General features: G+C 32.7%; 1 protein-coding gene across 1 annotated transcript; it reads right to left on the reverse strand.

Moving 5' to 3' along the window:
* Nucleotides 1-1,889: 1,889 nt before the first annotated feature.
* On the reverse strand, nt 1,890-8,434 carry LOC131632883 (cytochrome c1-2, heme protein, mitochondrial-like). The gene is made up of 8 exons (XM_058903604.1): nt 8,301-8,434; nt 6,755-6,822; nt 4,642-4,856; nt 3,768-4,047; nt 3,616-3,687; nt 2,593-2,709; nt 2,421-2,486; nt 1,890-2,337 (listed from the first exon to the last, which is right to left on the reverse strand). Exons 2-8 carry the CDS (start codon nt 6,809-6,811, stop codon nt 2,221-2,223), a joined length of 924 nt encoding a protein of 307 aa, XP_058759587.1. The 5' UTR covers nt 6,812-6,822; nt 8,301-8,434; the 3' UTR covers nt 1,890-2,220.
* Between the last annotated feature and the right edge of the window lie 7,674 nt (nt 8,435-16,108).

Consider the following 16,108-nt stretch of genomic DNA (forward strand, 5'->3'; position numbering starts at 1 on the left):
CAGACGATCTTAGAGGAGGAGCAGGCAAGGGCAGACCATGCCATTGATGTGTTGCTGATATGTCACATTATTGTGGCTAATAGGAAAAAAACCATAACTAGGTCGAGTTTGATAAAGACACTCCTCATATTCCCACTCTACATGTCATCTTAGCATATGCACGTTATGATTTTCAATGCAGGTGGTATAGGAAAATCATGGGCGTCAGATATGCGCAATAGTTTTCTTTTATTTTGTATGTTTTTATATTTTGACATTTTGTGTTATGGTTTGTTGTCGATTGATTATGACATTTTGTATTTGACATTCAGATATACGCAGTGATGCTTCTATTTTGATCTTATTTCTGAATGACAAATTTGTATGATTCATTGTGGGATTGATTTATAAATAACTTATAATGTAAATTTTATTAGAAAATGACAATATTCTACTAACTACTATCTAAGGGTATAAAATACTGTTATGAAGTTTATCCAATGATTGGAATCTAAAGAAAAAATGGATGTAAAGAAAGACAAAAGACACGCAAACAAGGTTAACCCTAAGGTTGTAATTCGGACTAAAAAATTTTTTGACAAAAAATAGAATGCCACTTTAATGAACTGGCTTAATGTATAATAGGCTTTGGATTTTGAAATCCATATGAATGGCAATTTAGGATTTCCAATAATATGTGTGATAACGTAGTATATAATACCTAAAGATAATACACTAAAGATAAACACCCTATAAAAATTCAAAAATGTCTTTTAGATTTAAAAATGTATATCCATGCGCACTTAATACACACAATTCATTTAATCTTGAGTCACGCCCTAATTTTATGTTTAAATTTATTTTGAAAATACATTTCTGAAATATCTCAAAAATGTATTTCCAAAAAGTGTACAAGCTACAATATCCACTAGCAATAGTATTTTGGATTCTCTATGTGCTTTGGCTAGTAGTATCTGTTATGCATTATGAATATATATATATATATATATATATATATATATATATATATATATATATATATATATATATATATATATATATATATATATATATATATATATAAAATAGTTTTCTCTCTTCACATTAATTATTTATTATTTTTAACCATTAGATTGAGAAGAGTGATATTCTTACCCTAAAAATAAATTATCAAGATTTACTCCACATTTTGACCATTAATTCTGGTCAATCTAACATTTATGCCATTTTCGATTCATAAATAAAAGTATAACATTTATGCCATTTTTGATTCATTGTTTTCCATTATTATGTATTAAATAGGCTAATATCATTTCATCAATGTAAACTACAACGGAAATGATTTTTTAGTGATTATTCTTACTTGCAATTGTAGTTTAAAGATTCATTGATTTTGTTGGGGTTAGCTCACGAATGAAAAAAAAAAAAATCCCTAATTTTGAAATGTATTTATATTTTGGTTCTGTTGTGGGTAGCACAGGTTTCAAAAATACATATTTGAAAATATTCCAAAAATATATTTATGGATTAAATTTAATCATAAAATTAGGGCGTGGTTCAAAAATAAATAGGTTGTGTATATATTGAATTCGTCCGAAAATAAATCTCCGTATTCTGAAAATATTTTTTGACTTGGCCTAGTAAATCATAAAGTGCATTAAGAAATTCCTAGTTTTGAGATAAAAACAATAGTGTTTTGGTTAACAAAGAAAAACGATTGTAGAATGTGAGAATGAAACGACCTTCATTAAAAATATCAATCTATCCTTTAAAAAAACTTATCTCTTTCAAAATATCCTCCTCTTTTTAGAACACCTCTTCTAATAACCAGAATGTTTTTTATCATATGAAAAACTCACAATAAATTAAATTCCAAAGGTGTAATTCTACATTAACTCAAGAAATCAAAATTTTGGAACTTTTATTCTGTTCAATTACAAATAAATTATATCTTAAAGATTCAAAGTAATGCAAGAACTTTTATTCTGTTCAATTACAAATAAATTATATCTTAAAGATTCAAAGTAATGCAAGAAATACACAGGTCTGGCGAGGAGGAGAAAAATTGAAGAAATGTATCTCACATACATACATGTAACACCTTTATTTCTATATCTCGATCAAAAATAGGGTATGATTTCTGGCTAGTCTCTCAACGAACTTGACGCGATGAGATTTGACATAGTTATTGATAATAATTATCTTCTTTCCAAAAATGAAAAATTGTAACTTGAAAGCAGCTTAGTTGACAACATCAAGAACCAACTTGCGAGACTTAAGAACAGACCATCGAAGCCGACGATAATACGCGGCTTGAAGTAAAGCCAATGATAGTACAAATATCCATTTAAATCCCATCTGCAGGTAGTAGCAATGTTCTTAGAAAATTAAATATTCTTTTCATTGGATTTGTTATAAGAAGGATAATATAAGAAACAAACCAGTTTTCTTTCTTCCATCTCAGGTTCTGCAGCCCAAGACAAAAATGAAACAACATCTTTCCCCATCTACAACAACACACAGATAAAAGATTGAATCATTCTTCCTAAGTTTATAGTATTTGATAATCAATTACGATAAAATTTATTAAATGAAATAGTCGAACAAAAGTACCTGAGATTCGGTAGCAGGGGTACCATCTTCATATTCAACAGCACCATCATTAAGCATTTTAGGCATGGCAATGGCTCCTCCCGGGAAATAAGGGTTATAGTGTAGTCCTTCTCTAATCTGCATTATAAACAAAATCTGATGTTAAGCACGGTATTGTCACACTGATGCAGGGACAACATAACTTTGAAATTGAATATAATATTCAGAATTTATGACAATTAGATAGTTGAGAGTATAATGAATTTCTTCGTTAATTGTTTAACTCATATTTTTCAAGAAAATTGTTAATATACATATTCTTTAAAAAAAAATGTTAATATCCACACACAAGCATGAACGAGAACTCAAGCCACGTTGAAGGGCCGACCACAATTTAAATGACACTGTAACGTCGTCTTATCAATCATATTGAATAACAGATCATTTGATTCCAAATCTTTCAATAGTCTATCCTATACTTATCCATAATCTCCTTCAAACATTAACTTTTAGACTATGTTATTCACCCTTTTATCTTCCTTTTCTATATACCTTAATTGGTCTTATAATACATGTCCAAACCACCTGAAATCATATTCTACAATCTTTTTAACAGTAGATGCTACCCTAACTTTGTTTCTATTCTAATGCTTTCATTTGTAAACTTATACTTCTGAGTCACAGAAGCGCGAAGAGACATTAAATTGTGTGTCTGAGTTAGGTTTCGCCTAGAAATAGCAAAATAAGCTATCGAGAAAATGATATACAAAGAAAATCGTGAATGATACTAATGATTTTTTATCCCCATCTCATTGCCCGTGCATATTTTTATTTATTGGTGAACAAGAAAAAGAAAAACTTCTTTTGACCACTGTTGGCCATGCTTGCTTGCATAGATGTCAAAGCCGCATCCACAGCCCACCCCAACACAAAAGATTTCAAAATAGATTTTTTTGGGTCTGAACCACCCAACATATAATAACTTTTGCAAGCACTTTAATATCAATAGAGTTTAGCTGTAAAATCAATGCAAAGAAAATTTACCACAACACCAGCAGGAGGGTCACGATAACCGGTAAGAAGAGCAAACACGTAGTTCTGACCATTGTGACGAGCCTGAAAATACAAAAGGTTAAAGAAATTTCTGGTATGCATAAAACAGAAAATCTTAGTTACTGGCAGATAACTGACATTACTTTGGTAACAAGACTTAGATCTGGAGGATAGGCTCCTCCATTGGCAAACCTAGCAGCTGGTTCATTTGCATATGGCTGAGGAAAGCGATCACTGAGTTTACCGGGACGTGTAAACATCTCACCCTCATCATTAGGGCCATCAACCACCTCAATCTCAGCAGCCATTGCCTTTACCTCCTCTTCTGTGTAAGCAACACCAACCAAATCACGGTATGATATCAAAGACATGGAATGACAGGAAGCACAGACTTGTGTATAAACTTGATGACCACGACGAATCCTGCCCATATAAATTGTTTAATGTATTAAGAACTTAATTGGTATTGATATTCATAGAGAATTTATATGAAATTCAGTTTTTAATTTTGAATTTGTCATGGTGGCATAGAGCACAAAACAGAATCACTGTATTATAAATCCTGGCCTCGGAATAAAAATCTTAAAAGAAAGAGGAAATACTTGTATTGCATAATTTAGGAAAACTTTCAGAAAATTACATTCTACAAAATAATTAATGATTCTTTTGAGATAAACCAATAAATAGTATTGATCACTAAAAAACAGAGACATGATTTAAACCATGTTAGATCACCATCATAAAGAGAGGAACACTGAATGGCTGTTCCAAAACTGAGAAAATGATATTAAGTAGTGATATAAATGAAGAAATGCCAATTATATACCAACAATTCACAACTATCTGTAAATCACATTAAAAATGAAAAAGAGGATAGTTTTAGTGTATCGTAATGACTAACTTAGAAAATGATATTCTTTATCCCAAAAACATGAAAATATAAAGAAACCTCAGCTGAAACACACAAGATATGATAAAAAAAATGAAAAATATAGGGAAAATTCAGGTCAAACTCACGAAGCATGGTCATATGAACTGAGGATGCCCTCGTGAGGCCATGGATAGCTTGGAGAAGCCAGGCCATGCTCGGCTTCATCAGCTGATGCTGTTGTCGCAAAGCCCAATAACCCTGAGACTCCAGCTCCCATTAAAGCAAGGGCTTTTAAGGATCTGCTGCTCGTAGAACCAGCACCATCATTCTTAGTGATAATGGATGACACAGATAAAGGATTCTGCAGGAAGCGTATTAGAAGCCATTAGCACCAAAAAATTAGTTTGTTCCATGGAAGGAAAATTGTTATAAATTCGTCAAAATTTTATGACTTGAACTCTTTACACGTATGATTTCCACTATACCAAACAATGACCCTAAGCCTGTATTAGAAGATAGCTCCCACTAATCCAACTTAGAGCCAAGTCATCAGGAGTCCTATTAGGGAATAATTAAAGCTAGGATATGGGCAAATCCATCTGAAGTACTTCTTAGACAAGTATTCATTACACCCTAAATGACGGGGAGATTGAGCATGACTTGGAATCAGAAAACTGTATTTACAATTTTACATGGTACTTAATTTGATCAGCTGAAAAGACGAGAAGTTTTATAGTATCAGTGAATCTTAGCAAGCCATCTGAACTGTTAAAAGATTTTCCTGCAACTGAAAAATTTTAACTGCTACAATGATGAATTGATGATGCACTTCCTTATTATCTACCGCTAGTTTAAAACGTTTGAAACAACATATGGATGATATAACTTTGAATTAAGTAGTTGTTTAATAGTGAGTCGGAAAAAATTAAATTCAAAAGAGTCCTTGATGTATAGTTAGCAATATGAAATTGTAAAAGTATGTTGTAATTTCTAGTAAAGCTACACTAAGGCACAGTCTGTTGGCAAATTGTAAAGACACTGCATGTAGCAAATAATGCTAAGGGGCATTATAAACATTGCAGGAAAAATTGCACAGTATTATCATTGATCCATGCCATAAAATATTTAATGAAGTTTCAACTGGCAAGTGGCAACTAAGTGCTTAACACAAATGCCTCTTTTGCAAACCCAGCATCCATAGTCAACCCAGCATCATCAACCCATCATGCAGGAATGATGTTGTCAATGAAAAAGAGGGTACTGGGCAATTTGAAGGAGAATCATGTTAAGTTTTGTTCCTACCTCCAGGATTATTTCAAACTCAAATTCTGTTTATCTTCAATTCTTTCAATTTCAGTGCTGTCATTATGTTATTTTCATTTGTTGTCAAAAGGAGTAGATGCATTACCCAAGTAATAATTGGAGATGAGAGGATAAGGACTAAGTGTTGTGTTTTGATATGGACTACTATTTGGATGTACACCATTATATCCTAAGAAGCATACCATGCTGTAAAACATACCTATTGCTTGTGAAATTTTATTAACAATTTAGACATCCTGTTAACCTTATTTTTGTATGACGTACACTCCTACGATTTTATTTTACAGGTCAAGTTCATGAAAGCACCGCACTTCACATACTCTTGTTGTATTTTGAATGCACAATAATGCTATGGTAGTTTTGCCAAATGGGGGCCATGGTGGTAGGTAGTATGGCATAGTGGACTTTTGATTAAAGTACCATTTTTCACAACATGTTTCTAGTTTATTATTCTGGACATGGGCTGTTAACTTAAATTATTATATTTTGCCGTGTTTTTTATACTTTTTGGTACTGTATTATTTTTTTTTATTATAGCCATCATGCTTCTGCCAAAGGCTGCAACACATCCATCATACTTTTATGGCGGATGCTTTCCATAATGAATCCCTTTTTGTCACTAATAAACACTATGCTGTGTTGAAGTTTATTCTATATGAGACTCCTAGAGAGAGAAAATGATAAATTGGATTATTAGAAAAAAATATTGCTCAAAGATATAAAAAAGTTAAAGTGCATAGCAATAACAACTTCCAGATAAACCAATGTACCCTTTCCTTCAAATTTGTATGGCAAAAAATCTTTTTTTTTTCCCCCAATGCCTAACGTTTAGTCTAAGGGTCTTCATTTTAAGTTCCAGAATGCAAGAACAAGAAGCATAGTCCTAAATATTCACAAACCAACAAAACTATCACAAAGAGAGGAGCTAATGCTTACAGGAGAATGAGATTGGAGTTTCCTCCTCAATAACTGCTGAATAACACCTCCAGCCATCTCAATCCACACTGGTAACCATTCATATATGAAAAAGAAACAATAGATAGATTAGTAACTTAATAAATCCAACTAAGTATCAATGATAAAGTTCCATACATAATCATAAAATCAATTGTAATGACGCAATCATCAAATAATGCAATAGCTATAAAAAATATTAGTAGCAGCTTCTGCAACAAAAAAATATGAAAACTGAACCCTAAAATGAAGATTGGAGAAGAAACGCTAGCAGATTTAAAATTATAGATTATGGTGAGATGACCTATCAAACAAAATCACTTTAAATAATCTGCATGTAGGAATGTAATCAAATTCATGGCGTAACATATTGACAATAAGAATAAGGAATAGATCAACAAGATAGACAAAAAGGATGAGTTTCATAAAGACAGAGCTCCAACATGTTCCTTGCGGAACACATAACAAAAATTAAAACTCCACGACACATGTAGAATATGATGTAACCTTAAATGTTAAAGACCCAAGTGTCTGATAGTATCTTATCCCACTAAGAAAGGTTTACTTGAACCACGAAAAAACCGCTAAGAAAAGACTATCATCTGCACAAATCATTAAAAACGTCATGCTAATATCTATCACTGAAGGACTATTGCTCTTCAAACACAGCAACTGCAAATAATGCGTCAAATTCAAACTGCCACTTCATTACAACAATCCTAGATTATTGCACTCATTATTATACAAGCTTCCAATATCATTCATGTAAACCATTATGAAAATCCAATCCAATATCATTCATGTAAACCATTATGAAAATCCAATAAATCTAATCTAATTACAAACAAAACAAAAAATTATTCCCTTTCGAACTCTTTGTTTTGCCTAACCCAAATTATAAAAACAAAAAAACAAAACAAAAGATCTCATTCCCTATACACTATAGGTGTGAATTGGTTTTACACCTACATCCAATGAGAACATGTCGTATTGACACATGCACACTTTATAACGTTATTAAAAAATAACTGAAAAACTATTAATACTCACCTAACGGAACCTCATTCCCTTTTCATAAATACAAAACTAAGAATGACATGAGTGAAATTGAATAGCATTTACGGATAAAATAGTAGCATTTATAACATAAAATTACAACTAACACATTAAATAATTGAAGGGAAAATTGTGAATTTAATTCAATTCAGTCACATCACAATCACGATATTATGAATTTTCAGTCCCAACTATGCTATATCACAATTACATCAAAGAATGAAAAAATTCAAAGAATTGAAAACAATGCTATATCACGATATTACAAATTTTCTGAATTTTCAGTCCCAACTATGCTATATAACGATATTATGAAATCAATGCTTAATCAAGTGCAATTAGAATTGAAAACTCTAAGAATTCAAAAATTCAAAAAATGAGTTACAGATCCGAGTTGAGGTGATAGCTAAACGATGAATGAGAAAGAGAAATGCTGTAAGAAATTGAATAGAAAATGCGGAGAGGGACTTACGAATGTGAGCGCGATTGGGATTGAAGATCGAATGAAGAATAGAGAGAGAAGGTGAAGGAGAAGCAGTGAAACAGAGACGAGGAACGATACAAACGCTACTTTCGCTGTAGCCACGATAGTTTTTATGGGCTTTTTGGGCTTTATTCGTTGGTTTTCTTACGAGAATTTAACCTGCCATCTCCTATTTTATACATTTTATACCCACACCCCACATATTTTTCTATTGACAATAATATCCCTTGTGTTATTTATCATTTAAAAATTATAATTGGTCAAAAATTTCATTTTTACTAAACTTAAAATTTCAAATTTTTCAGTAGTTGTTTTTAAAACTTTCGATACGGTTTTTTTTGTATTTTGTAAAAAAATCGCATTTTTATGTGAAATATAACAAAATTCTGTATAATTTGGAAAAAAATATACAATTTTACCAATTTTTTGAAATTGTCGGTGAAGAAATAACGGAAATTCTAAAAATTCTGGTAATTTTCTGGGAGATCATGAAAGGATTTAGATGGACATCAACTATCTAAGGATTTAGATAGACATGACTAGACATGGCAATAAAACCCAGACCCACGGGTACCCACCCGAACCCGCCTCGAAGTTGACGGGGAAAACCCGCTTTAACTGGGTTTGGGTTCGGGTTTAGGTTTTCCCCGATTAGAAAACATGGGGACATTAGTAGCCGTCCTCGAACCCGCCCCGTTTATTTCAATATGTACATTATTATTTATATTTCATAATTTATATTATTAAATATGTGGCTAATGTTTTAATAATTTGATTTGTATTTATTATTTTAAATATATGTATCAAATTTTTTGAAATTGTTTTATTTTGTTATTTATAATGTAATTTGATTTTTGAAAAAAATCAATATTTTTATTAAAAAAATTGATTTTACGAAATACATGGTGGCGGGGCGGGGATACCCGAACCCAACCCGAACCCGTTAAGGACGGGTTTGGGTTTGAATTCCCCATCCCCGTTTGGGTTTGGGGAGGGTAACGAGGATTGATTGGGGATTCGGGTTTGGTTTTGGGGGAGGTAAAAACCATCCCCGACCCGCCCCGTTGCCATGCCTAGACATGACATATTGATTCGTCTAAAAGATCATGAAAGGCCGTTCGAGGATGACATGACGGAGTAAATGTACATAATTACTGCTTTGAAAGAAAAAGATTCAGAAAACATCACGAGTGTTATCCAAGTGTATAAGGCTAGAGCTACATACAACACGAGCAAGAGAGGTCAATTGACGAAAATGTAAATGTTGTAAAGCCTTATTCATGGAGAGAAATACATGTGCTGGACCAGAAATAGAGACGACTCAAATGTTGTTGCTGATATCTTTTGAACACATCCTAATTCAGTGAAGTTGTTGAATATGTTTCATTTGTTGATTTTTTATTGCATATACAAAACAAATATGAAATGGCTATCACTACTTTAAAAATACATAATTTGATTTATTTGATTATTATTAAGTTAGGTATTGATTGTGCATTGTCATCCTACATGTATCGGCTACCACTATTTGAGATTCAGACCTGACCTTTCACCAGTGCAACAGGGGCTATAGCATTAGGCCCCAAATTTTTGGGGCCTTTTTTTTATTTGTTAAATATAAATTATATAATTAAAACAAAACATTTCAGAAAAGTAAAATATATGTTTTCTCTTCTCATTCCAAGGGGAACGGCAAAACGAAATGGCAAAAGCGAAACGACGGCAAAAGCGAAACAAAACAATCAATACGTTACGAGGAAACATGAAACAAAATAATACGAGAGATCACGAACGAGTGCAACGGTAAATTTGTTCAAATCAAAATTGTTCATCTTGCTTTGATTGTTCTCTATTTTTTTAAAAAAAAACTTCTAAAATTAAAGAAAGAACAGAGATAGAGAGATGATGGATTAAACAAAATTGCAAGAATAATTAAAGTTGTAGGTGTTTGTTTGTCTTTTGTTTCTTTCTCTTAATGTTTCCTTTTTCTTTTTCTGGGTTTGTTTATTTGATTGTGAACGTGGTTTTTCAATGGGTAAACTTAGGGATGTCAACTTGCCTCCATTAGCGGGGATCCCCGTGGAGATTCCCCGTTTGGGGCCCCATAGACGGGGAATCTTCCCCCACAGGGACGTGGATGGGGAACAAAGTCTCCCCGAAGACACTTCGAGAACGGGGGTGGCGTAAATATCCCCCGTCCCGTGGAATCCCCGCACCGCCTAAAATAGCATAATGTCCTGAATTTATGTATAGTTTTAAATAGTTATGTAAGTTTATTTTTCATTTCATATGATTAATCTTATACAAAAATTAAAAACATATATGTATTGTTTGTAAAAGAGTGGGATCTAAATGATTATTTCAATTTTTTCTTGAAATTTTGGTGGTCATGACACTCAATATTATAGGTTAAATATTGTTAAAACAATATATTTATCATAAAGGAATAATTTCTAAATTTTTTGTGGTTAGTTTTTGAAGCTTTTACTATTAATTTGATTTAAAATAAAAAATAAAAAATCATGTTTATGGATCTCCGCATGAACCGCGGGGATCCGTGCGGACCCGCGGGGATCCGCGGGGACGGGGATGAGGGAGAAAATTCCCCCGTAGCGGGGACCCGGAGTGGGAATGGGGAATAAATTCGAGGGCGGGGATTGTGATGGGAATGTGTATCCCCCGCCTCCGCCTCATTGACATCCCTAGGTAAACTTGTATATGTGAGAGACATAGAATAAGAGAAAGAAAAGTGGTATTAGTTGTCAAAGAAGAGAGAAGAAAAGAAGAATTGTAATAGAATAAACGAATGAGATTATTTTATACTTTTGATTACTTGTATTTTTGATTAATTTACATTAAAAATAAATGAAGAATCTAGAATGAAGAATAGAATGTAGCTAGTTGTCAAAGAAAAAAAAGTTAGAAACCATTTGTGTATCTCATAGTAGTGTTAATAATAACTCATCGAAAGTAGCTACTTATTGTGTGTCTCTCAATAATTTTAATAGTTCATAATAATAGCATTCATTTGTGTGCACTGTACAATGTTTATTTGAATTATTGCTTTGCTATAAATTTACTACAAGTAAGAGCTTTTTAGGTATTGAAATTCAAAATATTAAAAATAGCAAAATAAAATAAAAAAGAATTAATTTTATTGCATTTTATTTTATGTATATCTCATAGAGCGTTCGGAGGAAGGCTCTTTTTAAGTAGTTAGAAACTTTATCTTGTATAAAAAGATATTATTAGTTTAAACGATACTTTGAATTTTTCGTTGTTTCATTTAATTAATATATATAATTTTATTTTTGGTGCGTTTTTTATTATTAAAAGTTATATATTTTTTAGATTTAGGCTCATTTATTGAATTAAAACAGGGCCTCCGGATTGATTGGGTCGGCCCTGTTGAAATTGTTGGTGTTACGTCAACGAAGTTGACGTTTTCGATTGGCTTCGCTTATTTGGAACATGAAAGGAAGTAGAACTTCACATGTGAACTAGAGAAGCTCAAAGAGTTATTCAACTAACTGAGAATTTTCTACCAAAGGTTATGGTGACAGACAAGGAACGTGCACTGATGAAGGCCATGGAAGTTGTGTTTCCTAATTCAACTCATATGTTGTATTTGTTCCATATTTCAAAAACTATTAGTATGAAGTGTAAGGAGTATGTTAAATCAGAAAAACAAGAACATGTGATGGATCTATGGAACAACATCATGTAATTAAATAGAGGTATTGAGCTTGTGGAACACTTGAAGCATTTTGAGGTTGTTTGTGATGATATCCCTTTATTTGTTAAGTATGTGAGTGAAACACGATTCACATCTTATAAAGAAAGGTTTGTTGCTGCTTGGACTAATAGAGTCATTCATTTATGAAACACAACAATGAACAGGTACATGGATGTGAGTTTGAAGTTATTACATTACTAAATATAATTTAACATATATTTCTATTTATGGTTTTTAAGGTGGAGTCTGCTCATTGGAGACTAAACATCATGTTGACTACGAGCCAGGAAGATTTATGCCGAAGTTGGGATGTTGTGAACATCATGTTGAAGTTGCAACTAGGTTCAATCAGAGTGTTTGTTTCGTTTCAAGAAATTGTATACATCACATTAAAAATGAGCATGAAAGAGTAAAATTTGTTGGTGCCAACCAAGATGCATGTGGTTGCTTCATTACAACAACACGTGAGTTACCATGTGCACGTGAACTTGTTGATTTCCAAATACAAGGTGATCTTGTTCATTTAGAATCAATTCATGTATTTTGGAAGAAATACACATTAAAGAACGTGAGGTCACTCATGAAGATAATGGTACACGGTTAGATTTACAAGAAAAGTATGAAGATTTAAAGACATATTTTAATACTTTGGATATTGTATGCTAGAGAGTGTTGAAGAAAAAGGTTCAGAAATTAACACATTCATCCACAACTTTTATATGTCAATCATCGGTGAAGTACAAGCCAAAGAGGGAAGTTAAGAAGAGCAGAAAAGATCAAATGAGTGATATGCATTGTGATCCTTCACAATGGGTGTATACTAAGGGCTCGTTGGAGAGTCAGACTACGAAGAAATCATGCACAAAACTAACTAGACGTCAATCGTCAAGTATGGCGGCTTGAAATCAACCGACCACCGCATCTTCGAGAGATGTTTACTTGTCTCAGTTTCCTGATTCCCTACATTCAAACATTGATGACATTGTTGATGTTAGTGACGATGGAAATTGTGGTTTTCGTGCTATTGCAACTCTACTTGAATGGAGCAAAGAGTCGTGGTTTTTGGTTTGAACGCAGTTAGATACTCAAGTTCATCAACACTCTCAATTGAATTCCAAATTGTTCTATGACACTGTCCTACAGTTAGGAGTGCTTTAAGAGTAGCTACTATGGGTGTGCAGGTTATTGATAAATGGATGACGATTCCTGGTATGAGTTACCCTATTGCTTGTAGATACAGTGTCGTATTTGACTCTATGTTCAAGAGACTTAACATCACATTGTCCCCCTTGTCGTAACTCTATCTATGTATATGGGTAGGCCTAAAATCATTGTTGTTGGTTTTGTCGACAACAATCATTGAGTTCATTTAAAGTTAAAACTTGATTGTCCATTGCCTCCCGTCACTGACCATTGGAGACAGAACTGTAGTGAAGATGCAAAAGCATGGAAGCAGCATATGTTGGATGCATTAGGCACTGAGAAGACGAAGTTAAGAAGTTATCATGATTTGTTTTGTATTCCTATACATAAAACATTTTACATTTTATGTATATATTTTATCAGGTATTTATTTTATCGGGTAGTTATTTTATCAGGTTATTTATTTCAGAAAATAAATGAAAAAAAAATCAATAACTAACTGTCTACCCAATTTTTCATAATTTCTGAAACTTTTTGGTACATACCGAAAATTCCAAAAATTCTAGTATGACACTACTGGAAATTTTAAAATGTTAGTAATTCTTCAAACTAAATAAAAAATTTACGGTATTCTTTGTGAAGTTTTCGATTTGCATATTTTTACTAAATTTCTGGTATAGTTTGAAACTTCTTATACATCTTCATACCTTTTGAAAACAGATAACTTTAGGCAATGGTACAATGGTAAAAGCATGTAATATGTGAGAGTGTCGGATATAAGTTGGGGGTGACAAATTAAATTCTTTTCTTACCAACAAACGAAAGCTCGTATTTGTTTTAGGGCATTACTTTTCTTAGGAGTGTGTGTGAAATATAAAAAAATTCTGGAATTCGAACACGCATTTTTGAACACACCTCATTCCACAACATTTTCATTCGGAAGCAAGTCACACCTTCATTTTTGCCAAAAATTAAACTGAAATGGATATTCGTAAAAGATACGAAAAGTACACCTCCAGACAAATGGTTAGTCTAATACGCGTCAGACTTCTCCCCTTTTCCATTTTCAACAAAAACACGCCAAAAATCTCTCATGTCACTTCTCTAAAACTCCAAGTTTTTTTATCAATCCAAGTATAATTTCTACTTCATTCAACCTAAGTGGTTTGTCAGTTACTTCTAAATATCCTATCAATCCAAGTGTTTTAACATAACTACATATTTGGTAAGTTTTTCGTTCTAGTGACGAGTAGGACTTCGGTCCAAATAACGAGTTGGGATACCTCAGTAACATACCTTTGAATATTCGATAAATTGGTACCAAACACATGAGAGTAGAGGAAATAAACATTACATACCTATTTCTATTTGCATATGTTAATTGATTATTTATGTCGTTTGAATTGTATGATTGATTTAATGATGATGATTGTAATATCCTTGTTGTTTATACCCCACTAGCCTATGGAATGTATTCTCACATCCTCTTAGTTTAATTGCAAAGTGAAGCATGTTAGACGTTATAGAACGGTTTATTTCTTTGTTAGAATGGTTATATCTTCACTTTACTAAATCAGCATGATGAGTATCGTTCCATCATGGGGTTGGTTTAAAAAAAAAACCTGCCAAAAAAAAAAGTTGCAAAAATTCCCTTAACATTTGAAGATTTTCTCGTTTTAAACCTTGTAAAATATTTGTTTTTAAAACCAACCTTGTCATTTGAAGATTCAGTCATTTTGAACCCTACAATCTTGTAGATTATGTCATTTTAAACTCTATGGAATATGACGTGCAAGGTTGATTTTACTAAAAAAAGTAATTTGCAGGGTTCAAAATGATAGAGTCCTTCAAGTGGCAAGGTTGGTTTCAAAAATAAAATTGTTACAAGATTTAAAACGAGAGAATCTTCAAATGTTAGGGAAATTCTTGCAACTTTTTTTTTTGCAGGGGGATTTTTCGAACCAACCCCATATGGCAGGGGTGAAAATAGGTATTAACCCTAAAAAATATCATCATTCATGTGTAGGAAACTCCTTAATTTTCCCAACAGAAAAATAAATCATAAATCAACATAGTTATTATAAGATGATTTGTATTGTCCCTAGTTCTATTTGGTTTTGAGCAGTTAACAAAGTCCCATAGAAAAACACTCAAAATCAAAAGCAAATCTAGAGTGAAAGAGGCACAACAAGTAGGCATTCATTCTAACCTGAAGTAGTAAATTCTCCCCTCCAACACATCATTGTTTGATTCAAAGTAAATTCTCCCCTCCAACACATCATTGTTTGATTCAATCCGACAGGTATCCACACAATAGGTAGCATCATCACACGCAAGCAGAATCTCGAGTGAAAGACACGCAGAGCAAATAGACCTTCATTCTAACATGAAGCAAACAATTCCACTTTCCAACACATCAATCATTGTCTGATCCGATCCAATATGACAATTATCCACACAACAGACAGCATCATCATATGCAAACAGTTTCAACTTCATCACATGCACGATTTTAACTGCTCTTAGTATATAAATGCAAAGTGCATAATTTCAAATATTCAAATTCACTCACTCTCACATTACTTCTTATTACCTCTCACTTTAGCATTGAATTGCTAACCTTGCAGATCAACCCCCTCTACCATACCTAAAACTTACTCCCCCGTTCCAAAATCTCATCTCACCATTTCACCAAACATTCTGATTCGCTAATGGAACATTTACCATTATTTTAACATAAATATTACGCCAGAACAATCACCCCCACAAGGATTAACAAGAATTCATGCATGTTATTTAGATGATTTATGTCACTCCAATGTCATGTCACATTCGGCAAACAAAACCTTTCATGACGTTTGACATATCTGTAACAATTTTAAAGTAAACCACACTGCGTAGGCTCAAAGTACAAAAG

The sequence above is a fragment of the Vicia villosa genome, unplaced genomic scaffold, assembly GCF_029867415.1.
Source record: "Vicia villosa cultivar HV-30 ecotype Madison, WI unplaced genomic scaffold, Vvil1.0 ctg.001048F_1_1_3, whole genome shotgun sequence".
NCBI lineage: Eukaryota > Viridiplantae > Streptophyta > Magnoliopsida > Fabales > Fabaceae > Vicia > Vicia villosa.